Below are 26406 nucleotides of genomic sequence, written 5' to 3' on the forward strand. Positions count from 1 at the left end.
GGGTGTATTCCGTTACCAAGCAGCTAGCTAGCGCTTGCCAAGCCAGTCGTTCCTGATCAACGGTTTCGAATGGAGTGATTGCTTGAGTGCTCTTTAATTAAAAAAAAAACTTGGGAACTGAACCCCAAAGTTGGTTATTTCGGGTCGTTTATAATATACAACGTCACCGTACGCGTTGTGACAACGACTGAAGGAGAATGCTTGGGAAATATAACAATGTTTGTGCACATAAACGAATAATTGCCAAAATAACTACAGCGAACTATCACATCATGACTACCAGACATTGCATAATAATAAAATAATTACTGTATAACAAAAACAGTGAATATGTGTCAAAGGTTTCCAAGTATCACTTTATGCCTTGTACGAGAATGTATCCCTGGATTTTTAAAATATCATCTTGTCACAAATTTCTTGAGAAAAAAACAAATAATTGAAAAGTGTCTTGGAATTAATCTCGCGATATTTAACGAACGAGATCTCGTGAGGTAATGGTTGCCTAGTAACGGCGTCTATGTTATGATAATTGAGACTTCTTTTGCGCCTTTAAAAGCGTCAGCGATACGCTCGAGTTGTTCTAACATTTGCACAACGGCTGATGTGGTTTTCTTTTCTCAGAGTTTCTCAAAATTATTGGTCGTTCTCCGTTCTCCGCTCTCCGAGAGCCGTCCAGCGCATCAATCTCTCGAGTGTCGGCCGACATCTTTCGCTTGAAAACGCGTTTGTGTCGTCACATTTGGTGGAATGGCTGCCGCGGACAGCGTGGTTCCAGGACGATTTTTGACTGTGATTTCTCATCTCGCTATACTCGTGGTCATCCTTCGTTCAAAGGTGAGTTTCTTGATTCATCTCGAGGAAGACTCGTATTATGAATTGTTTTTAAAACCCTGAACATGAGAAGGTCGTGGGCGGGGTCGTCGTCGTCTTCTTCTTCATCTTCGTCTTCTTCTTCTACTTCTTCTTAATCTTCTTCTTCATCTTTTTCATCATCTTCTTCATCATCATCTTCTTCAGGATGAAGAATACCGCACTACTAAAAAGCACCACCTACAGATTTGTCGAAGTTTTGTCCGAATCAGTCCATAACTTGTTGAGATATCCTGCTTCCAGACAGACAGACAGACAGACAGACAGACAGGGGTGAAAATATATAACCTCCGCCCACTTGCGGTGCGGTGGCGGAGCGCGGAAGTAATCGGAACAGCACTCTACAGAGCGCGTACCTCGGCCAGGCTGAACAGTTTACGGTTTGTCGCCAACCAAGAGGCCGGATCTGCATCTTCCATGTCTTTTCCGATTCAGTATTCAAGCGCCAGCCTCGTCCTACCAAAACAGCGTATTGTACTTCACAGTAACTCGCAGATGGCCCCCTATCGTTATTGGGTGGGATGATGTCAGTTGGAGCGAGTATGGCCACCTGCATGAAGTTTGCGTGTTCGTTTAATTGCTGATGAAACATCGAGTACGGACGAACAACCATAAGTTGGCAAACACAGTGAAGGAGGCTTTGATGCACCTAATGATCTCCTCCTACGTTGAAGACTTGAAGTTTCTTGGTGTGTTGGGATCTCGTACATCTTCCTGACACAATCATTGACAACGTATCGTTGAAAAAGTTCGTTGTTACGCAAAGAGCTCTGCAATAAAATGACAATTTCATATCGACGGCAGACGGAGGTTATGCTTTCACACCCGTCTGTCTGTCTGTCTGCGTGCAGGATATCTCAGAAAGTGATGAATGAATTCGGATGAAACTTCGTGGACAGGTGGGGTGTGTGACAAGGACAACAGGATTAGATTTTGGTTAGATCCCAATCCAGATACAAGAACCTAAAAAAAAAAAAAGTGATTCTTCATCATTGAGAGATAGGGCTAAAAACAGTATATATATATATCACGATATCTCCAAAAGTTGTGGACAGATTCGGTCGAAACTTGGTGGACAGGTTGGATATGTGTCAAGGAAGAATCATTAGATTGTGGTAAAGATCCGGATCTGGAATATCGGTTCGATACAAAACGTAAACTGTTTAATCTGGTGTGGATATGCGCTTGTCATGGCTCATTAATTCATTTTTTTGAAATAAAGTTGAATATCTATCTATAATTCCAGAAATCGCTGTGTGTCTGTCTGTCTGCGACTGCCGTTTCTCGACGACCTCCGGTCCGATCTGATTGAAACATGCCAGGAATATTGCTAGGGCCCCGCGGATGTGCTTTTCAAGGTTTGATTTTAATCGGACGAGCGGTTCCCAAGTTACGGCCATTTATCTGTCGACCAATGACAGGACACGGTGCTATGACATCACAATTAATGTTTATTTATTTTTTATTATTTCTTTTGCACGATTGAAACTTGCCAGGAATATTGCTGGGGACCCGCGGATGTGCCTTTTCGAGGTTTGAGACAGAGAGACAGAGAGACAGAGAGACAGAGAGACAGAGAGACAGAGAGACAGAGAGACAGAGAGACAGAGAGACAGAGAGACAGAGAGAGAGAGAGAGAGAGAGAGAGAGACTGCACATACTGGCACTCACCTACGGGTCCGTACTAGTTTGAAATAAAGCAAACGTGAACTCTAGTAGCCAATCGGCTGCACCCTTCCAGAGAGCCAATCAACGCAGGGGATCCTGGAAAGCCAGTACAAGCGAGAGCTCATCACGACGTGTTCCGATTTTGTGATCGCCGTGTTTCATTTCGAACAATCATGGTTTGTGAGCTGAGATGAGTCTAGTTTGCAGCTGCATGTATGATTACCTCTCATTACGAGCCTTTTGTTGTTTCTCGTGCACCGTTACTTGTAGTAATCAGACCAGCATACAGAATGAAGCAAAATTTAATAATTAATCGTCGGACAGAAAACGACACCTGCAGATCGTGTAATTCTCGATCTACCAGATGTAGTAGACGCACAACAGTTAATAATGGGGCCCAAATATAAAACGACGGACAAAATTAATGGTGCCAAAAGGCAGAGAATAGTTATGACATTGTGGGAAGAAGTCGAGCTGTTAGCGACGTTGACAAGAAGTGAAAGTGCGGTATCTGTGGGCTGCCATTACCGGATCAATGAATCGACTGTGTGTAAATGCGAGTCAAATATCCGTGCACGGGTTCCTGCCAGCAAAACACAAAAGGCTCATTCCAATCCCATGATTCTCACATTGAAAGGATGGAAAAAGCGCTTAATGTTTGGATCGAGGACCAAACATTAAAAAAATGCCTTTGAGTGGACCAGTATATAGGAGAAATAATTGCAGAGTTATCAACGATTCCAAGAGGCACTCACGGCCAAAGGTTTCATTTCAACTATGGCTCATGGAACTAATCAAGGCGAAGGGATTTATGTCGGAACAGGTTTTTAACGCCAAAGAGGGGATTATTTTGGAAGAGGATGCCATCTCGTGCCTTCCTGTCCAAGCAGGGAAGATCTGCTCTGGATCAAGGTGGCTAAGGATCATTTTACCCTCCTACGTGGCAATGCAGCAAACAACTTTGTCGTGCTCCCCATGATCCAACACACATCACAAGTTATACATCCACATCTTTCTAACCTCCACCCTTCCCCCCGTCTTGTGGCATCATCTCCGAGCTAAGTCTTGTGTTTTCGATTTACAGTAGGAATGAGTAGGTAATGTATTTACCCTCATCCACCTTGCTGTTGTAGAATTTATTTTTAAAATGGTAAAACTCTTGTTTTTGTTAAATTTACACTGTATTTATACGTTTATTTCAATGTTAGCATGCATATATATATGCTTATTTCAATTGTGATATGTTTGTGCCATCGATCTTCGATATTGTGACGTCCACGGGACTTGAACAGTCCCGCCAACGTAGAATGAGCCGAAACGATGGAGGCGGTTTATTTATCTATAACCCAAACATGGCGGTTCTAATCGCTCTACCGCAAACGGGACGAGGAAGGTGGCACGAGTCACTTTTCACTGAGTTGATGATGTTTATTTGTTTTTATTATTAACCAGAAATAACAAGACTCGGCAAGAAGAGGGATCCGGGGCGATTCGACGGGATGGTGTGGGATCGGGCGTGGGGAAAACGCAGACAATTCCAATGAATATACAGATCTCAAACCCTCTAAGGCGCCAAGTACACACACACACACACACACACACACACACACACACACACACACACACACACACACAGACACACACACACACACACACACACACAACGTAGCTATTTCTGGTGGTCAGGCTGGACCGTGGTGTGGACGCAACTGTCCCTGGATCAGCGTCGGACGAGCTGGCCTTGCTCTCGTCAGGGGGGGGGCAGGAGAAACCGTGGTGCTGTCGACCTCCTGGTCCTGGCCCAAGTCCGCTCACAGCCGCCAGGGAACCAGTTCTGGCGCCAAATTGCGAGCAGGAGAGGGAGGCAGGTCCGCCCGCCGTTCGACCCCGTACTCCGAGTCAGCAGAACCCCAGAGCCAACCAAGGTGAGGCATGAGGCTCAGCAAGGCTCCAAGACACGATGAAGAACACGATCGAATCAGCACAACAACAAGTACGCTTCCCGCGCAACAGCCTCCACACCAAAAAAACACGATCTTTTTGTCCCGATCTTCTCCCTCTTCCTTTTCGACCCCGAACAGAACCTTTTTATCCTCCTGTCCTCGTCACTTCCAATCGAGCCGTTTATTGGCCCACCGCCGTTGCCTTCTGCCAATCGTGATCACGGGGCGGAGCCATCCGCTGCACTGTCCTGTGACGTCACGGCCAGCCTCCAGGGACTACTAAAAGGGGTTTACGCAGACACACTTACCCTATCCCGTGTCCCTATCTAATTACGTGACAATTATCATTTCCCCCTTGAAGAAATGCACATTTACTAGACAACTTATCACCACTGAATTGCTACTTATTACATCGAGATCCTGGTAAACTCGAACAGCATGGCATACCTAATTAAACATCCTAATTACCCTTTCAATGCATACCCCCCCTCCTCTGGTACCGCAGCAAGGTATATCACAGGCGCTACCTACCAGCCTTAACACTTACTGACTCACACCTAATTAACCTAACGAAATAAAGTAGGAGGGGCAATGGGCAGCGAGTCGCAGCTAACTTACCTATCCTGCTTAATGTACTACCCCCTTATGGCCTTATCCTCGCCTAAACAATCATTCGTTTTTTTTATTTTATTTTATTTTATTTTATCACATGAGAGCACTGAGTGAAGTTGCACTCCATCTTCTGGATCATCGCTCTTGCCCAACGCTCTTCCAGTGATCTGGGGAGGGGAAACAAAAGGTTCCACAAAAACACAACACTTATACTTTACATTCCTACTCTAAGCCTTAACGACACTATTCACGGGATATTTACACTTGACCGCCTCCCCCAGTGGATGCTAATTGACCCAGCGTTACCTGGGGAGCCAATTTTCAAATTTGCTTGCCCCAAAATTATGCGGACATCATGCCCTTGCTGCACATGTCAAGTTGTGCGGGATCGAGTGGAACTCACACTTCTTCACAACACTCACACCATGGTCATCATCACATTTCTAGGTCATGGTCCTCATTTTAATCATGCAGGCTGAATCCCGTCGTGGCCGTGGGTGGGTTACCACAAGATGATGGGGGCATCTCAGGTGCAACCATGCCCACAGGTAAGCTTTAGTCCAACCCAGACGTTTCTCCGCCCCGCTCCCTTTGATTCCCACCCCCCTGGTAGCCATCAGCTCTCATCCCGTACAACACACTGGAAGGGGTCTCACTGGCTCCTCTGGCCTTCCTGGGTCGCCAAGGTCCTACCCGCCTTGGTCGCCCAACCAGACACTGTCACCATTAGCCACCAGGGGTGAATCTCCTTGAAGGGGGTCGCAATTCCCGCTCACCGTGAGCTTCAGCAATCCCTGTGGACAAGCACATCATCCCCACCAACAAAACCCACATGACTCCCCCACCCCATCGGCCTTACATGTGACACCTGCATTTCTAACACTTCACCGACCATGACCTTCCCTGTTATGCCCAATAAAACCATGCCCAATAAAACCATGCCCATGGTGTTACCACACCATGCCCAATAAAAAAACAATGTGTGCACCATACATTTCACTTCTTCACTTAAAACAACTCACACAGCACTTCTCACCCGATCCACGCACCAGCCATTGGACAGCCACTCGTGCCCGCTTTGTTTCCAATTACCCACTGTCCTGATTGTCACTCCAAAACCCAGCAGAACTCACAAACCCATGCCAATTTTCCCACAATTCATTTTTTTCCACCAAAGGAGGGCACTTCGCCACAATCTCAGCAGCCGAGCATGGCCGTATATGCTCAGCCCAATCTAGTCTCCCCGACCCCCGACAGTGATCTCCGGACCCGACCTATGAAAGGGAATCTCGGATAGACCTGGCGGTTCAGCAGGAGGATTCACCCTCTCCGAGTCGAAAAGTCTATTGGAGGGTCCCTCCATCGCCGGGTACCGGCAATATCGTTGCATGTGTCCTCTTCGCCCGCACCGGAAACAACTCCCCATAAAAGGCCCCCGTGGGTATCGGTGTAATGTCTCTTCCGGTTCCGGACCCCCTCGGCCATAATCGAATTGCTCTATTGGCTGGGCTGGACCCCACCGCTTTGGCACACCAACTACCAAATTACCCCTTATCAAACTTAACAGTTTCTGGCAAATTTCCTGAAACATTTGGGTAATGCCAATTTCTCCCAGCCCCCCTCCCTGATCCTTAATCTCTGCCTGTCGGATCGTCACCGATGGCCTCTCGGGCACCCGACCCGGCCGACTCCACGAGGCCAGCCTGGCCGCGCACTCGGCCGCTCGGTGCACGGTGGGTGGATCCTGTAGCTCCACTAGCGCTCGGACCTCAGGGTCAGGAAGAGCAGCTAAAAATTTCTCGAGTGCCAGTCTGTCCCATGCCTCCACTGTCAGGTCCCGATACGCGATTCTGACTGATTGGTAAATGTCCTGTGCCAGCTCCTGCACTGTCTCACCCGGCTTTAATCTGCGGTGCTGGAGCTGGGCCCGCACCAGATCACAGTTTGCCGCGAACCCAAACCGACGGCTCAACGCCTCGCAAATGTGGGAGCTGGTCAACATCCCCTCCGCGATCACGTTTAACACATCTGTGGCTGGTCCCCGCAACGTTGCCACCAAATTCCCTGTACGTTCCCGCTCATTCCACCCGTTTAGTCGGGAAATGCACTCAAATTGCGTCAGAAAAGCTTCAACGCTCTCTGACCCGTCGAAATTTACCAGGGGGATCACTTTTACGGTGGCCGGCTTCTCAGTTTCTCCCTTGTCCGAATCCAGCCCAGGGATCAAACACCCTTGTGGCTGCGTATCCAATTTCGGAGCCCACTGTGGCCAAAGATGTTTTGTGGTGAGGGTCTCATGGGTCAATTTTGCCTCCTGTTCCAAACGTTGAATGGACCGATTCACTTCTTCCCGCAGGATCTTCTGGGCCTGCACAACCTCCTCCAAGGCTCCGTCGCGAGTTTGTAGCTGCTCCTCAACCAACCCGGACACTCTACTTACAAAAGACGGCTCTACCAGGCCTTTATCCAAGACTTCATCTTGGCTCATAATTTTATCTTGTTCGTCCAAACGAGCCTCCAATCCTTTTACCTCCTCCGCCAAATTCATCCCTTGCTTCCTCAGCTCTCCCCACTCTTCAACTTGCAGCTGCATACGAGCATCCACACAGGCACGATGACGTTTCAGGCTTTCATCCACTTTATCAACCCGAATGTTCATTGCATCAATTTTATCTACCAATTTTTTTCATATATTTTCCCCCTCCAATGTAATTTCTACCTTTGTTTCCTCCAATCTATCCTCGAATTTACTTTGTATTTCTTCCAATTTAACATCCACACACTCCTGCATCTCAGTTTTCATTTTCTCCATCTTTTCCCCCAATTCATCCCTCATTAAATCAATCCGTGCACCCAACTGTTCCCCCATTACCCCCAATCGATCCGCCATCTCTGCCCCCTGTGCCGTCATTTTTGCCCTCTGTGTCACGAATTGATTTTCCATTTGTGCCCCCTGTGCCGTCATTTCTGCCCTCTGTGTCACGAATTGATTTTCCATTTTTCCCGTCATTTCTGCCATTTGTGCCCCCTGTGCCGTCATTTTTTCCCCCTGTGCTGTAATTGCACTCATTAAACGTTCCAACATTGTCCAGATCGTCATCGTGCCGGTTTCCGGCGCTGCCGGCTCCGTTACGGGCGATGAAGCACGGTCCACGCTCGGAATGGGGGAGGTTCCAACCCTACCCCCGTCTCCCTTCTTCCCCCGACTCGCTGCCAGACACGTGGCCTTCCTCCTCAAACATCTGCACATCCGCCATGGTGCAGAAGTCCCGTTTGCCGCCAATTAATTTTAATTTGAAAAATCCCGCCAAAATTTTCCCGCGCTCGCGCCCTTTTTTGCAGTAATTTTATATTCCAACTCGTGACGAGATTCTAATCTTGGTATATTCTCCCGATACCAAATATAATTTAGAGGGGTTCGAACATCCAACACCCTGACACCAATGTGACGTCCACGGGACTTGAACAGTCCCGCCAACGTAGAATGAGCCGAAACGATGGAGGCGGTTTATTTATCTATAACCCAAACATGGCGGTTCTAATCGCTCTACCGCAAACGGGACGAGGAAAGTGGCACGAGTCACTTTTCACTGAGTTGATGATGTTTATTTGTTTTTATTATTAACCAGAAATAACAAGACTCGGCAAGAAGAGGGATCCGGGGCGATTCGACGGGATGGTGTGGGATCGGGCGTGGGGAAAACAGACAATTCCAATGAATATACAGATCTCAAACCCTCTAAGGCACCAAGTACACACACACACACACACAACGTAGCTATTTCTGGTGGTCAGGCTGGACCGTGGTGTGGACGCAACTGTCCCTGGATCAGCGTCGGACGAGCTGGCCTTGCTCTCGTCAGGGGGGGCAGGAGAAACCGTGGTGCTGTCGACCTCCTGGTCCTGGCCCAAGTCCGCTCACAGCCGCCAGGGAACCAGTTCTGGCGCCAAATTGCGAGCAGGAGAGGGAGGCAGGTCCGCCCGCCGTTCGACCCCGTACTCCGAGTCAGCAGAACCCCAGAGCCAACCAAGGTGAGGCACAAGGCTCAGCAAGGCTCCAAGACACGATGAAGAACATGATCGAATCAGCACAACAACAAGTACGCTTCCCGCGCAACAGCCTCCACACCAAAAAAACACGATCTTTTTGTCCCGATCTTCTCCCTCTTCCTTTTCGATCCTGAACAGAACCTTTTTATCCTCCTGTCCTCGTCACCTCCAATCGAGCCGTTTATTGGCCCACCGCCGTTGCCTTCTGCCAATCGTGATCACGGGGCGGAGCCATCCGCTGCACTGTCCTGTGACGTCACGGCCAGCCTCCAGGGACTACTAAAAGGGGTTTACGCAGACACACTTACCCTATCCCGTGTCCCTATCTAATTACGTGACAATTATCATTTCTCCCTTGAAGAAATGAACATTTACTAGACAACTTATCACCACTGAATTGCTACTTATTACATCGAGATCCTGGTAAACTCGAACAGCATGGCATACCTAATTAAACATCCTAATTACCCTTTGAATGCATACCCCCCCTCAAACGTTACAATATTTTCTCAAAGTCCAGGAACTGAACCCCCTCTCTCCTATTGGCCCTTGGTTTCCACATTCGCAGTTTTAACTATGGCAGCATTTTCTAGGAACCAAACCCCCGTGATATTGGAGGGTTGACTGTATTTGGCACCAAACACGCCATTATCCTGTACACCACCCAAATAACGGGATGTGTTTACTGGTGCAAAAAGTCTGGCTAAAATCAAAATAACGCACAAAAGCCTTCATTCATTATGACAAGTTAAACCATTCATTTCAACAAGAAGTCATTCAAACCGAACAAGTTTGATTTAGCTGAGGGGGTGTATAGCATTGGGATTGCCGTGTGCATACGATGTGTGAACATCTTTATCATTGTTGATGAACTCTCGGAAGGGTTCAAAACAGCGTTAGCACTTACCTTGCGTAAGTCTTCTTGGATTGCTTTATGCAGCTGCTTGGGTGAGAGGAGTGTGAGAGAGGTCAATCATTTATATAATCCTAGCCACCTGGGCGTAGTCGATTAGGTGAGAGCTGATTGGTTATTCCCTCCATTCACTGGTGAGAGAGGGTCTTTCTCTATAGATATTAGCCGTTTGGTATTAGCTCTCTAGATATTAGCTGAAATGATAAAATTTCAATCCATCTTATATATTATTTCCGAGTTTGTGGTTTCGTGTCGCGCTATCTTAGACTTTGTTCTGCGCTCGAGTAACGTGATATTCGGCTAACATCATCTCAAAGACCATATGAGGTGCATGGTACAAAAAAAAGTAAATAAAATGGTTCTGAAACAGTGAAATCATATTCCACTGACTGCATTAAAGTAAAATTACTACTGATACTCTGCATCAGTTCCTTTCTCAAACACACCCACCCCAACATGTCGCGCAGAGCGTGGGTTAGGCTAGTGTACATATATATATATATATATATATATATATATATATATATATATATATATATATATATATATATATAGATATTTATCTCTGGAAAAATTTAAGAGACCACTGCAAAATTATCAGTTTTTCTGGTTTTACTATTTATAGGTATGTGTTTGAGTAAAATGAACATTTTTGTTTTATTCCATAAACTACTGACAACATTTCTCCCAAATTCCGAGCAAAAATATTGTCATTTAGAGCATTTATTTGCAGAAAATGACAACTGGTCAAAATATCAACAAAGATTCAGTGTTTTCAGACCTCAAATAATAAAACAAAACAAGTTCATGTTCATTTCTAAACAACACAATACTAATGTTTAAACTTAGGAAGAGTTCAGAAATCAATATTTTGTGGAATAACCCTGATTTTCAATCAAAGCTTTCAAGCGTCTTGGCATGCTCTCCACCAGTCTTTCACATTGCTGTTGGGTGACTTTATGCAACTCCTGGCGCAAAAATTCAAGCAGCTCGGCTTTGTTTGATGGCTTGTGACCATCCATCTTCCTCTTGATCACATTCCAGAGGTTTTCAATGGGGTTCAGGTCTGGAGATTGGGCTGGCCATGACAGGGTCTTGATCTGATGGTCCTCCATCCACACCTTGATTGACCTGGCTGTGTGGCATAGAGCATTGCCCTGCTGGAAAAAACAATCCTCAGAGTTGGGGAACATTGTCAGAGCAGAAGGAAGCAAGTGTTCTTCCAGGACAACCTTGTACGTGGCTTGATTCATGAGTCCTTCACAAAGACAAATCTGCCCGATTCCAGCGTTGCTGAAGCACCCCCAGATCATCACCGATCCTCCACCAAATTTCACAGTGGGTGCGAGACACTGTGGCTTGTAGGCCTCTCCAGGTCTCCGTCTAACCATTAGACGAGCAGGTGTTGGGCAAAGCTGAAAATTGGACTCATCAGAGAAGATGACCTCACTCCAGTCCTCCACGGTCCAATCCTTGTGGTCTTTTGCAAACCTCAGCCTGGCTCTTCTTTGCTTCTCATTGATGAAGGGCTTTTTTCTAGCTTTGCACGACTTCAGCCCTGCCCCCAGGAGCCTGTTTCAAACCGTCCTCGCCGTGCACTTCACCCCAGCTACCGTTTGCCATTCTTTTTGTAGGTCACTTGATGTCATCCTACGGTTGTTGAGTGACATTGGAATGAGTTGGCAGCCATCCCGGTCAGTGGAAAGTCATTTTCACCCTCTGCCAGTCTGTAGCTTTGTTGTCCCCATTGTCTGCTGCTTGACCTTGTTCTTATGAACTGCCGTCTTTGAAATTTTAAGGATGGAAGAAACGTGACACTCACTGTATCCCTCTGCCAGTAAAGCCCGAATTGAACTCTTCTTTTCCTCACTCAAAACTTTTCTTTTCAACTCGTTTGGCATGATCAATAGTTTTTTTTATTCCAATTACTTTTGAGCTACCACTAGCACTGCTTTTGCCATCCAGTTGGTCCTATTGCAAGAGGATAGTGATGACCACAGTAGTGGTTTTTATACTTTTCCTTGTTAAATAAGATTCAGTTCAGGTGATCACCTAATCAGTACCTCACTAAGTAGAATGAGGTGTGCCTGTGTTGGAATTCAACAGACACTGGAATGGAATGGCTGCCATACATGTAGAGATGCTGATTAAAAAATATTTTGGAGCCTCTTATTTTTTCCAGAGCTGTGTATATATATATATATATATATATATATATATATATATATATATATATATATATATATATATATATATATATATATATATATATTGTTGCGGATCCGGGGTGGAGGGTTCTTGGACGGGCGCGTCAATCGCCGTCCGTACCCAGTTTTGGTTTTCGCACTCAACCACCGCCGTCTCCGGGGTTACAACGCCGGCTGGTTCGGCACAGTTCTTGGGTTTCGGGTCTCGAATCACGGTACCAAAATACACCTGTACCTTGCCAGCTGGGGGAATAGACCCCGGTTACAGACTGGTTTTGTCAGAGACCGAGCGGAGTCTACCAGTCTGTAACCATTTTCGTTTTTACATCCAAATCGAGCGAATCGTTCCTTGACTCGGCATGAACCAATTCAAAGCGGCAACTTGATACGAATCAGCCAGATTTATTGGGGACATCGGGGAAACACGACAAGCAAAACATTCACGACAATGTTTTAATTAATCTATAACCCGTTCTTAACTTGGGAGATACGGATTACGGGTTTTGAAAGGGTCCCTAACGAGATAAGCCTTAAACGACATGCAGACAAGACATGGACAGCATGCAGACAAGACAGAGTACTTGGTGATGTTTCATGGACGAGAGGAAAGTCAAAAGCCCGAATGCGGCTCGTGACAAGCGGATGTCCACGGATTCGAGCCCCAAGCTCGAGCACGCCGCGTGGCAAGATGGAGGCGGTGTCCTCTTTCTTCTCAAGACACTGCTTGCACATGCCCTCCTCAGCGCGTTCTGACCCCACGCAATGTCGACGGCACAAGACCGTCACATCGACGGTGGGTCTCAGCTGGTTTCGCACAAGGTCCAGCATACAAGTCCAGGCCTGACCTGTTCACCAAGCCTCCTTCCCGAAGCAGATCGCAGACAGACACAGCCGTCACCTACACAGCAGATCACGACTCCCACCAGTCGTCTCTCATCCAGCCGAGGGCAGACAGACCTCATGCAGTCCTTTTCCTGCCTTTCCTTTGGCCCTGGCTCGCTTCTCCAGGCCACAGAAGGCAGACCCGGCGTGCCCAGATCCAGTTTCATTCCCGGCAGAATCACCACCGTCTTTCCTTCGCTCGCTCGACTGGAAGCCCACTGCCCAACTCCGTCCTCAGTTTTTTCCACCTTGTCTTTTTGTGGCGCACCCCTTTCCCGAAGCCGACAAACTCCTCCCTTTAGTTTCACTTCCTTGTCTCGGCCACTCCCCCTCTTGGCCGACTGGGCGGGGCCTCGTCCGGAGAGGGGAAGGAAGAAGTCTCTCGGTACACCACCACTGCTCAAACAAATAACAGCCTGTGACACCTCCCGACACACATGCAACGTCAAATTACCGAACAACCTGGCTAAACATGCATTTAATGGGGGATCTGGGCTAATTCTATATCAAATAGCATACTAAGGGCCATTTCCGTAACACTACCCCCACCTTTCTCCCGAGGCTCTCCTGAGCCTCCATCTGGGGCAGCCCAGGGCAATGGCCCTGTCTAACGTCCAGCACAGATCTCCCATTTACTCTAACCCACAACATGGGAAGCACTTAACTCCAAAAATCAAAGTGTCACAGTAAGATTGGCATGTCCCTATCCTAGCGTGTCGGGTCACCAATCTGACAAACAAATTCACACTCTACGCACACTACTTAACATTCTAATTATGGATTTGAACGGGAGGGCATTCAATTTTACTTTTAACACCAATATTGGCATAGGAGCAGGACATTCAAAGTTCTTTCACGTGTTCGCTCCTTCAGGCCCCCTCCCGGCAGTATTGTCCATTCACCCCTGAGGGTTTCCTCACCGTGGCCTTTTTGGCCTCTCACCAGGTGAGCTCAGTCAGCCCAGTGGCCTAATCTCAGAGTTCTTCGGCCCACTGAGCCCACAAAATGGCATGGATCTTTGGCCGCAACGGCCCACAAAAGCACTTTGGCCTCAATGGCCCACAAAAATGCTTCAGCCCATATGGCCTACTCACAAGCAGCAGCAGGCAAAAAGCCCTGCATTGGACAGCAGGGGACACAGCAATGGTGGCACGGTGATATTGATGGTAAACAAATGCAGTTTGGAGGTGTTCTTGAGGACATAAATGGGTGTGATGACCTTAGACCAGGTGAGATGGAGTGTACCCTTAACCTTCCTTGGCTGACTTGTTTTGGTATGGTCTTCCTCATACGTTCCCTTTTTTTTTTTTCCTTTCCCCCTTTTTCTTCTTTACTGACAGGATGGTGTGTTTCTTACTCAAACGTTATTTCGTGGGTGTGTGCTCATGACATACTGGTGGCCTCTCTGGCACTTGGAGAGGGTGACCGAGCCTGGCCCTTGCCAACAAATTTTCCCATCAACACTACTCGTACCAGGTATCGCACATGAATGGTGCGGAGGAGAGTCCATCGAACCTAACCATTTACTTTTAGCTCCAAACAATGAACCAAACTCTGTTATGGTTCGAATGATCCCAATGACCCATTTTTCCCGACCTGGCACACTTCCATTCTATTAAACCTGGGCAAGGCCCTTATTTCTTTTTCCATTTGGTGGTGCTTGGCATAACTCGCTGGCTGGAGGGGGGGGGGGGTGACTACTACTAGGCCTCTTTGCCTGCTTCCAATCGGGGGTGGAGGACACCCAGCGACCTCGGGGTTCACCTGAGCGTGCTTCTGGCGCTCCTAACTAAGGGGTGGCTCTCTATAGCCCCCATACTGTGCCCTCCTAGCACCCACACTGTGCTCTCATAGCACCCATACCATGCTCTCCTGGCACTAAACCTACCGTGCTCTCCTGGCACCTCCGACAGCCTTCACCTGCCAGGAACCCCCAAAGCCCTGGTGCCCTATTTCCTGACTCACCAACTTCCAATACCATGTCACACTCCCAGCCAGTATCCCCATACCTTGGCCTGCACCTACCCCTCACAGTCCGCCTGCACAATGGAACAGCAGCCAGAATCCATGTCAAATCCTCCGAGTCCCCCTAACCTACACTAACTTGGTTGGGAGACTCCTACCGACAGGGTACGTTGTTCGCACTCACTCTCCTCATCTGCACAATCACGCCATTCACCCAAACACTTTAGTCATTCATTCCACAGTGCCACACACCCAGTCCACAACACCATCCAACACCTTTCACTTTTATGTGAAAACAACAACACACCAGTCCCTCGGATCCCACTTGGTCATCAAATTTAACTGATACACTTTATCATCAAACCCCAATTAATTTGTCTCTACATCCGTCGTCCGCAAGCCTCCTCCATACTGCCCTAATCGTTTATTTCCAACAAATTAAACAAAACATCAAAATCTCTTCACCAGCCCCATGGAACCTCTGCATGGTTCCAACCAGGCATCCCAGTCTCTCCTCAAACAAGTCACCCCTTGTCATCCACTTGTTTCAGGTGTGTTTAACACTCTGCCTGTAATGTCACCCAAATCCACTCGTGCCACTCTTATGCCTTCTGTCATCTCTCAATTTGCAATCACTTTCGGTACAATTTTCAATCAATTTCTTACATCCCAATATGGCCTGCTTCTTTGGCTCATTGGAAAGGGAGTGAGGGAACGAATCCCTCATTTCCCATTACATGACCCCACTGCTTTTCCGCCACGGCTCAAAGGGGTCACGTCTCAATTGGGGTTGTGGTCCACCCCCTCCTTTTCTCCAGGGTTAGTGGAAATCAGGTAAACCCCAATCGGTGGAACGTCCTCCCCCTCTTCTCCATAACTCCCTGAAGACAGATAAACCCCACTCAGCCAGCCAAACCCCTCGTGTGCTCAGAAAGGTTTGAAGACCAAGTAACACACGCCAGTGCCACTTGCCACTCATCTGCGCTCTACCCAAAACTTCCTGTGAGGCTGATAGAGAAATTAAAATCCAATTTCTAAAGCCTGCTCCTGGATGCAGCACCTCTAACTCTGTAATAACCCATGTGGAGTTGTCCATTATGGTTTCTGTCCCCTGTGTCAAGTTCTGTCCTGGTGGCATTTCTATTTCCCCTTGCACCTCTAACCTATTTCCTACGTCACCCCTCATTCCACGCCCAGGACTCCCACACACAGCAGGCTGCACACATTCCAAGGTTAAGTGTTCACATTCCATACCTTCAACCTTGCCGGCGCACTGACCAACCCCCTCGCACTCCAGGGCTACATTCCCGAACGCCACGTGAGTACCCACACACGTTTCGGCCTCGGCAGCACATACCGGTGCTGTAGTCTGGAGTGTGGGCTCACAGCATTCATTCACAGGCACTCCACACACACATTGAGGGGTCACGCTTACGTGCACCCAATCGGACAGAGTCTTCATTAACATAATATTCAATTTCTACCTTAAGCTCATCGTCCGCACCTTGTATGCATGTGCCCACGTACCTGCTTCGTTCCAGAGTCACCTCTGTCCTGTCGCTTCTCTCCAGCAGGTTGCTCATCATCAATTCACCACACTCCTCTGGGGCTGTCAGCTCTGTGGTGTCGTGATAGTGGTGCTTCGAAGGCAGACACGAGTGGGGGAACAGTCGAACCCGGCTTTGTTGCACAAGCGGGAGCGCGAGCGTACGTTGCCCGCAACTCTCCTTTTATTACGTACTCAATGCACTCACGAGCCGCGGCGACTACGGCAACCACTACAACGCCTCAGGCGGCGCGCACTCCTATATCCCCCACACACACATGATCACGCCGACCACTCCCCCACCATCATGCCCTGCCCCGCAGGCCCGCTACACCACACTCCTCCCTCCTAAAACCATGATTATTAAATGATCATCATCATAATAAGCATAAGCAGCACAAGACCACGATATAAAAGCAGACAAGGTACAAAAAAGAAAAAGCATAGGCACATCACACCATATAACGTGTCGACGCGAGGGAGCGGAGCTGCAACGGCCAGGTTCCGAAGACTGAGTTGCACAATGAACCCACAAAACCCTGACCGCGTTACAGATATGAAGCAGCAAGGCGAGAAGCACAGCAGCACTACGCAGCAAAAGCACCCCCAGGCGGCTCATGCTTACATGCCCTCCGGCGAGGTCGTGGCGACCTCCCGAGCAAACCTCCCCCGGCACCATCAAACGCCTCCGGCCGACAAGGCGGCACATCTCCCCCAGCCAGACCTGAAGCAGATAAACATTCCGAGGCTGGACGCCCGCTGTCTGGAAGCCGTGGCGCCAACGCCAGACCCGACTGACCTTGGGTGGGGACGCTGAACAGCGCCGTCGGCTGGATGCAACAAATACTCCATAACAACCCACGCACTACAATCAGTTGAGATTCCAACACATGTCCAAACGGCTTTGGGCGAGAACAGAGAGTTGCGCCCCAGGCGCCAGGCACGTCTGACCTTGCCGAAACCAGAGGTGGGGGTAACGCTGAACAGCACACCAGCCCCGGCTCCGAGTCGATCTCTGAGATCTACACGGCAATTAGACGGTAGCAACTCCATCCAAACCACACTTTAACCTCAGGCCCGTCACAAAGCAATAAGAACATCATTGGTGCAATTGCCAACTCCTTTTTTCGTACAGCGCGTTCTCCCGATACAATCCCCGCACATGACAAAGTAACAACCCGTGGCCCGTGGCAGCGGGAGGCCACTAAACCCTCTTTATTTGCCACCACCGCTCCCAAAGCCTCCACATCACATTGATCATAATGCAAATCCCATCGATTGATCTCAGGCAAACCTATTCTCACACATGAACTGTTGGCATTTATTTCAACAACGTTAAACCGCACCACTTGAGCAATGAAAAACAAATACGCAATGAACAGCAACCCATAAACCACATCACGTGTCCGTCTCTTGGTTGTCGTCGCAACGTTGCGAGGACCCGCTCGCCGCCGATGGTCGCAATCCGCGAACTCCTTGAACGCGACGGGCTTGCTGCAACTCCCCGTCGAAATCGCCTGACCGACACAGGCGCGCATTGCCTCATGAGCGCAGCCGAAGCGCGAGAGCTCAGCGCGAGAGCTGGCACGGCTCCCGTTGCTCCCGAACCGCACATCACCGTTGCAGGCAGCAACGAACGGCCGCTCCCGTTGCAACGATGCGGCTCCCGCCGCCAGAACCTCGCCCTCGGGTCTCGAAGGAAGCATCGAAGGAAGCACCGGCGCACCTGGAGGTACGGACTGGAGATCCAGCTCGAGGTGCGTCAACCAGTCCCGACCCAAAAGGGCGGGCCCCTCCCCTCGCACCACAAACACCGAGAGTAGGGCGCTTCGACCCCGGTAGAGCACCGAGATGTCGGCCACCGCAAGCGGTGCAATCGCTTCACCGGTGTACGTGCACAGCGACAAGGTAGTCTTGACCAGGCGAACACCGCGAAGACTACGAGCCGCCCGCTCGCCCATGACCGACACTGCAGCCCCGGTGTCCACGTAAAACACGGTCGGCTCGCCATTCACCTCGACTTCCACCGTGATCGGTGTTGTCACCTCCGGACCAATGGAAAACAGACTCAACATTGGTTGCATCTCCTGCTCCGGCCCGCCGGCATCGCCATGCCCCGGCTGCAGGCCGCTCCCCAGGTCACTGGGGTCCTCCCGCACCTCGCCATCCAAGACCCCAACGGAGGCCCCCGCCATCCGACACACACGCTTCAAATGTCCCACCTTGTGACAATGCAAACACACGGTGTTTTTATACGGGCACACTCGTCGCAGGTGTGGACCACCACACCCCCAGCACCCCTGGAAATCCACCTCGCTCCCGGTGCGGCCACGCTGCGGCGCGCGTCCCCGGCCCGCACCACCAGACGCGCGCGCGACCTGTGGCACCTGGGTCATCGCGTGGACCCCGGGATCAGCCGACATGCCCCAGCTGGAGCTACTCATTACGTCCTGGCCGGCGATGGTGCGGACATCCGTGAGCGTTTGCTCGACAGCCGAAGCAGTCCCGACCGCTGAGTCGGATGTAACATCGCTCACCCGCAGGATGGCCGCTACCATCTTCGCGTCTCGCAGACCTGAAATAAAACGATCTCTGAGTCGCGCCGGGCGCTCCTCTGCTGTGAACTTGCAAGCCACGGCCGAATGCTTCACCCGTGCCACGAAATCTGCAACGCGCTCCTCCGCACCCTTCGCGAGGTGATCGAACTGGTACCGAGCGAGCTGCAATGACTTCTCCGGCGCCAAGTGGGTCTTCATCTTCTCCATGATATCCTGAAACGATAGCTCATCATCACTGGGCTTATCTGGAGCCACCAAATCACTCAGCAGCCGGTAGTGCTCCGTTGACAGCGAGGCGAGCAAGATCGACTTGCATTTGCCTTCATCATCTACATCATTCGCGTGGAAGTAGCAACCCAATTGTTCAGAAAACAATTCGAAGTCATCTCCCACGAAGACGGGCACGCGTCCGTGCGCCGTGCCCCGACCTTCTGCCATGCTCGTGCTGGCGAGACCCCTGGCTCCGGAGCCTGTGCGCGCGGCGTGCGAACCTGCGATGCGCTCTTCGCGATGCGCTCCTCCGGAACCTCGAACCGCACGGGGTGCGCTGAGTTACTCGCTGCCGATCCGCACGCAACCATCCTGCACACGCCGATCCAAACAGCCTCGTCGCCAAACTGTGGTGTCGTGATAGTGGTGCTTCGAAGGCAGACACGAGTGGGGAACAGTCGAACCCGGCTTTGTTGCACAAGCGGGAGCGCGAGCGTACGTTGCCCGCAACTCTCCTTTTATTACGTACTCAATGCACTCACGAGCCGCGGCGACTACGGCAACCACTACAACGCCTCAGGCGGCACGCACTCCTATATCCCCCACACACACGTGACCACGCCGACCACTCCCCCACCATCATGCCCTGCCCCGCAGGCCCGCTACACCACAAGCTCCACATGCTGGACCTGCTCAAAATGTGTTTCATTCATCAACAACCTCGTATGCTCCCTCAATGTCTCTTTCACCAGGGTTTGCTCCAATGGTGGTGTCATCCGACAAGTGATGTCAATAAAGTTCCGCACCACTAACATTACTCCCTGTGGTGATATCACACATCCCATATTATGGTGCTGTTCTACTTCCTGGCTCCATTTTCCTTTCCATTTGAGTCGTTCTTCCTCTCTGAGCCTTTTTAGTTGTTAGTTATCTTTCCGGAGTTTTTCCATCTCCGTCTACTCCAACTTTGCTCTCTCCTTTAGTTGGTCAATTTCAAATTCGTTTTCTTTCCCACCGTCTCTCATGTTCTTCATTCTCCAATCTCATAGTTTCTTTAAATTGGTTGACTTCCTTTTCCTGTTTCATTTGTCGTTCTTTCACTATGTCCACGTACTTCAACCTTGCTTTCTCCTTTTGTTGTTCTTGTCCTTTTCGTTTCCTCTCCCACTGTCTCTCATGTTCTTCCTTCTCCAATCTCGTTGTTTCCTTCAATTTGTTGATTTCCTTTTCCTGTTTCATTCGTCGTTCTCTCACTATCTCCGCGTACTTCAACCTTGCTTTCTCCTTTCGTTGTTCTTGTCCTTTTTGTTTTCTCCCTCACTGTCTCTCAAGTTCTTCCTTCTCCAATTTATTGATTTCCCTTTCCTGCTTCATTTGTTGTTCTTTCACCATCTCCGTGCACTCCAACCTTGCTTTGGCTTCTAACCGTTCGATCTGCACAGTGTGGTTCCTTAACATTTCATTCTCCGTTCTCTATTTCCTCTTTTAACATCCTCAGCTCGTTTTGTAATTCCGTCTCTTTGTTTTGGTGTTTCCGTAACTCAGAAGCTTTTTCCCATAATTCCTTCCTCATCTCCACACCTCTTTTGCATGCTTCCTCCTTCATTTCGTCCTTTCTCTTACCGTATTTTGTTACTTTTTTTTTTTTTAGATATTTCTATCCTCTTTTTATCTTCTGTTCAAAGCTTACTTTTATCTGATCGCCTGATCTTACCTTTTTCTTCAGTTGTTGCAATTTCAAATCGTGTTTCCGTTTTTCCTTTTTCAGTTTTGTTTTCCATTCTTCTTCCAAGTTCTCTCCCGGGAGTTACCAATTTGCTCTTCCTCTATCCTTTCGTTCAGTTCGCTCTTCTCTTGTTCCAACTTATGGGTACTCCACTCTACTTTCCTCATTTCTCCCTGTAGTTCCTTGAACTGTCTTGACTTTTCCACCACTTGATGGGTAAAACGCTCTACTTTAATCATTTCTGCACGTAGTTCCACGCCTGTGCTGGCTAAGTCCTCTTCCAGCTCCAGAATTTGTCCCTGTGCATCGGCCAATTGTTGTGATTCCCTGTGCACACAAGACTCATGAACCTCGTCTGCGTTGGCCAAGTCCTTTTCCAGCCCCCAATTCGTTCCTGTGCATCGGCCAATTGTTGTGACTCCCTGTGCACATAATCCTCCCGAACCTCGTCTGCGTGCCGTTGTGCCTCGTCCAATTGAATCTGCAATTCCTCTATATTAGTTATCACCACACCTCCACTGCTCCAAGGCATCCGACAATCGTGTATGAATCTCGTCAATGTACGCGTCATAGTCCTGCTTGGCCTGCCATGGCGCATGCCATGACCACGTGGTTGGGAGCCCCCGCCTCGTGTTGTGCCATTCGTTGCGCTATTAATAGCCCACTCCCACGTGGTGTCGCACTGAGATGGAGCTGCGCCGCCATTTTGCGACTCCATTTTTCTTTATAATTTCCAAGTTTTACACCCGATCCGCTCAAAATAAAATCAAATTTGCGAGTGTCTTTTTTTTATTTTTTTTTTATTTTTTTTTTCCCCTCGCGCCTCTCGTAACCAATGTTCGGGGTGCAAAATGCACCACAGGTCCAAATATCCCGCTCCTGACTCGTGTTGATTCAGCGGTGGCGGGATTCTCAGACGAGTGCGTCAATCGCCGTCCGTACCCAGTTTGGGTTTTCGCACCCAACCACCGCAGTCTCTGGGGTTATAACGCCGGCTGGTTCGGCACAATTCTCGGGTTTCACGTCTCGAATCACGGTACCAAAATACATCTGTACCTTGCCAGCTGGGGGAATAGACCCCGGTTACAGACTGGTTTTGTCACAGATCGACGTTGGGTCTCAGCTGGTTTCGCACAAGGTCCAGCATACAAGTCCAGGCCTGACCTGTTCACCAGGCCTCCTTCACGAAGCAGATCGCAGACAGACACAGCCGTCCCCTACACAGCAGATCACGACTCCTACCAGTCATCTCTCATCCAGCTGAGGGCAGACAGACCTCATGCAGTCCTTTCCCTGCCTTTCCTTTGGCCCTGGCTCGCTTTTCCAGGCCACAGAAGGCAGACCCGGTGCACCCAGGTCCAGTTTCTCTCCCGGCAGAATCACCACTCTCTTTCCTTCCCTCGCTCGACTTGAAGCCCACTGCCCAACTCCATCCTCATTTTTTTCCACCTTGTCTTTTTGAGGCGCGCCCCTTTTCCGAAGCCAACAAACTCCTCCCTTTCGTTTCACTTCCTTGTCTCCGCCGCTCCCCCTCTCGGCCGACTGGGCGGGCTGAGTCCGGAGAGGGAAGGAAGAAGAAGTCTCTCGGTACACCACCACTGCTCAAACAAATTACAGCCTGTGACACCTCCCGACACACATGCAACGTCAAATTACCGAACAACCTGGCTAAACACGCATTTAATGGGGGATCTGGGCTAATTCTATATTTAATAGCCTACTCAGGGCCATTTCCGTAACAATATATATGGATGTATGCTTTGGCCCCATCTCAATTTTAGAAATTAGGCCGATGTTGACCTTTTCACCACAACATACTTGTTTGTTGAAGTCAGTGACCCGATATGTAAATCCTCTTCAAATTTCAAGTCAACAGATGAAAATTGAGGATTTTATAAATTCCAAATTGTTGACCTTTGGCAAAAGCAGACTTCAAATAATAGGTGGTTGAATGCGAGCTGATAGGAAAATCCCATTAAAATTTCAAGTCAAGCGGATGAAAATTGAGTATTTTATAAACTGCAACTTGACCTTTAGGCCTATGTTGACCTCAAAAAAGAATTGGAAGTTGAATTCATGACCAAATTTTCAATTCCAGGGTGTGTGTTGAATTCATGACCAAACCAAATGCTTCAAAGAAGCATCAGAAGTAGTAATAGTGTCAAGGCAGATGGGATTTCCAACAAAGCCATGAGATCATCATGCAAACATTGAGGACAGGTTGAACTTAATGCTTTTATTAGGAAACTGTTGAAAGTGAGATGTTGGGGTTAATAAAGGGAGCAGATTAATCTACTACAACTATAACAACCTCAACTATTCACACTTTGTGGGGGGTCTTTCACGAACTGGCTGGTCAGGCCCGACATTCAAGTGAAAGTGATTTGGGCAGAAATTCGTAATTTCTTGACGGTGTCAACAATTATGCTCAGAGGAACACACTCCACAAAAACACCATAGGATCTTTAACATCCACCAACGGGCAGTGCTGGTAAACTGGTCCTCTGAATGACCCTCCGTTGGACGGAGGAGCACACTTTGGATGCCAATCACAAGTTTATATCTGGGTTGGGATTCAAATCCAGGCGAGAGAGCTCAGAGGGGGGAGTCTGCGTACCTATAGGCCATCGTGGAAGGCCTTACAGGGAACAGCATGAGTACAAAGGGTGATTGATACATGACCCTTCAGTTGGCTTGCTCGTGCACATGAGAGGTCAATGGCAGCAGGTCCAACCTGGGTAAAGAGCATAAATCCAAATCGAACAAGACTCGGCAGCTCTGCTGGGGGTAGAGAGAAAGACTGAATTGATTACATAAAGAAGATAAATGTCTGACAATGTAAAGAAGACAAAGGAATGGTATAACAAAGCCATGGTATTCTTATTAAACTGCAATCAGTACATTAAAAAAGTACTTTGAATGTATATAGTTGATGCTGCTGTTGAATCCCCAGGAAGACAACGTCCTGGCTTCATTGCCTTTACAATACAAGCAAGAGGAATTCCATCGCATCGACACACAGTGAGTGGGATTTAGTGTTCCTGTTGCAAAAAATGTATAAACTTTCCTTTTCTCAGCCAATACGATCTTGGTCATTTTGGTTTACTTTAGAATACATTGAATGTACCAATGTGTTTAATTTACAATTTCACCTGCTTGCACGTTGTTTAACTTACTGAGCCAAAAGAAACACACTGTCCGACAGATTTGAATAATTGCCTCCAACTTGTGTTTGCTTAGATTGCTGTGTGCTTGCACACAACCTTTAAATCAGCTTAACCAGGCACTTACAAATTGGGGAATTTTGTATTTTTTGTGGACAGTCAAGGCTTGTGGAAGAGCTGCAGAACACTGAACAGATCAGGATAAAAAAAAACAACAGAAGAGAGAGAGGGAACATTAACAGCAGGGTTTAAAGACAAACAATGGGTGGAGGATGCATGGGATGGACAAGATGGATAAAGAAACTCAAGAAAGAGAGGAAAAAAAATGTATATTGGAAATTTGGAAGGAGGTGGGTTAGCGATGGTGGAAAGGATAATGGTTTAGTATTGGGGATGATCTGAGATGGTGGTGAACAGCAATCTTTAAAGCCGTGGAGGGGAATAAACAATGAGATTGAAGAGGATGTGTAAATTGATTCCATAGGTGGGGTAAAAAAAAAAAATAAAAAAAGAGGAATAAATGAGTGGAGGTGAGCAATGATCCTGGATTGAAGTAGTTTCACCAGAAGGGGGTTGATGGACCATGTGAGCTATGAAGAAACCTGGGGGGGGGGGGGATAAAGCACGGAAAGAGCAGAGGGTGCAAGACCAGAAAGGAGGCGTTAAGACACAGACAGACAGACCACTGACCTGTCTGCTATGGGAAAGTGATAGGCCCACAGACTCTGTTTCATAGTGGGAGATTCCAATGATCTTAAGCCTTGGTTTCTGGGGAAAGAGCTGAGAAAGTTGCTTTCCAAGTCATGTTTATTAGAAATATATATATATAAATAATCACATTGTACTGGTCTGGCATGATGGCCAAGACTCAGAGGTATGCATACTCGCCTCTGAATTGTGACGCGAGTTTGGATCCCGACTGAGCTATAAACTATCATCCAGGTGTTTTACAGTTAGGGAAATTCATCAATGTGTGTACAGTCCCTCAGATGGACGATAAACTGGCGTCCCGTCTGCCGGCATCAGTTGGTGGCTGATGTTGAAGATCGCATGGTGTCTTTCCCAAAGAGTAGACAAGCTTTCACTCAACCCCTGAACAAATTACAAATTTATGCTCACCAACAGGGGGCACTTCCTCAACAGGATAGCTGTGCCCCCCCATCCGATGCCGCAAAGAGCAGCCATATGCTGCACACAATGTGGGAGTAGCCTGGCTTTGAATCCCCGACCCACCCGGTTATAAACTGTCATTGGCAGTGTTTCACAAGTATGATGATCGAGGGGTCAATGTGTGTGCCGTCCCTCTGATGGACGTTAACGTGGACTGGGCTGCCAGCACGTCGGTGGAACTTGAAAATCCCTTGGCGTCTTACATGAAGAGGAGGAGACTTCTCTGACACCCTGAACAAGTTACTAATTCCTGAGCAAAATCACCTCCAGTCGAATGCCGGTTCTTGAAAAACAGCCAAAAACATTCCTCGGCCAACCCCACAACTCCATGATGGGAATGATTGGGACCATAAAGGTAGTTGTCACAATTTGAAATCACATTTGTAAAAGCAAGCAGCAGTCCAGCTGATCATGTCTCAATCACACAGGGATCATTGATGGTAGTTGTCATGACCACTTTGTTAGCAATCTGCCATGATGATGACAACTTGATAATCAAATGTGTCCCATTGCTGATTCCACATCACATGGCAGAAGCTGGTACAGAGGTGTGTGTGTGTGTATGCGTGTCATCTTACTCTCTTAGATTAACGGTTGGTCTTTGGCTCAGCATGGCCTTCCTGTGTATCGAGCTTTTGGGATTCTTCATTGGTGCCTCCATGTTCCACACGTCACAGTCTCTTCTTTGTATCCTTCCATGGCTGTTACCTGTTAGTACGTTTCGTACTCGCATGAAACGATTAATCCCCTTTGTTACTTGCCTTCACCTCACTTATTGCAGCCCTGTGCTTGCACACCTGCGCCTCAATCTCCCTCTCTCTTTTTGTGACGAGGCAGTGGGACAGTTGGACCTTCTGGTTCATCTTTGTATTCTGCAGGTGAGACTTTTGTTCCTTTATCGACCGATACACTGGCACTCGGC

The 26406-nt window shown here is 48.4% G+C and overlaps 1 protein-coding gene across 4 annotated transcripts in view; it reads left to right on the forward strand.

The window, feature by feature from the left end:
* Positions 1-466: 466 nt before the first annotated feature.
* LOC147016418 (transmembrane protein 107-like) overlaps positions 467-26406 on the forward strand; it is a 56141-nt gene continuing 30201 nt past the window's right edge. For 3 of the 4 annotated variants that reach the window (XM_085845056.1, XM_085845053.1, XM_085845057.1), the window contains exons 1-4: positions 500-834; positions 24104-24171; positions 26071-26171; positions 26266-26362. In XM_085845056.1, coding sequence (XP_085701182.1) covers positions 748-834; positions 24104-24171; positions 26071-26171; positions 26266-26362 — 353 coding nt within the window. In that variant the 5' untranslated portion in view covers positions 500-747. The other variant, XM_085845055.1, reaches the window with a different exon arrangement.

The sequence above is a fragment of the Eptatretus burgeri genome, chromosome 11 (genome assembly GCF_056783735.1).
Source record: "Eptatretus burgeri isolate ZD-2024b chromosome 11, Ebu_testis_v1, whole genome shotgun sequence".
Lineage (NCBI taxonomy): Eukaryota > Metazoa > Chordata > Myxini > Myxiniformes > Myxinidae > Eptatretus > Eptatretus burgeri.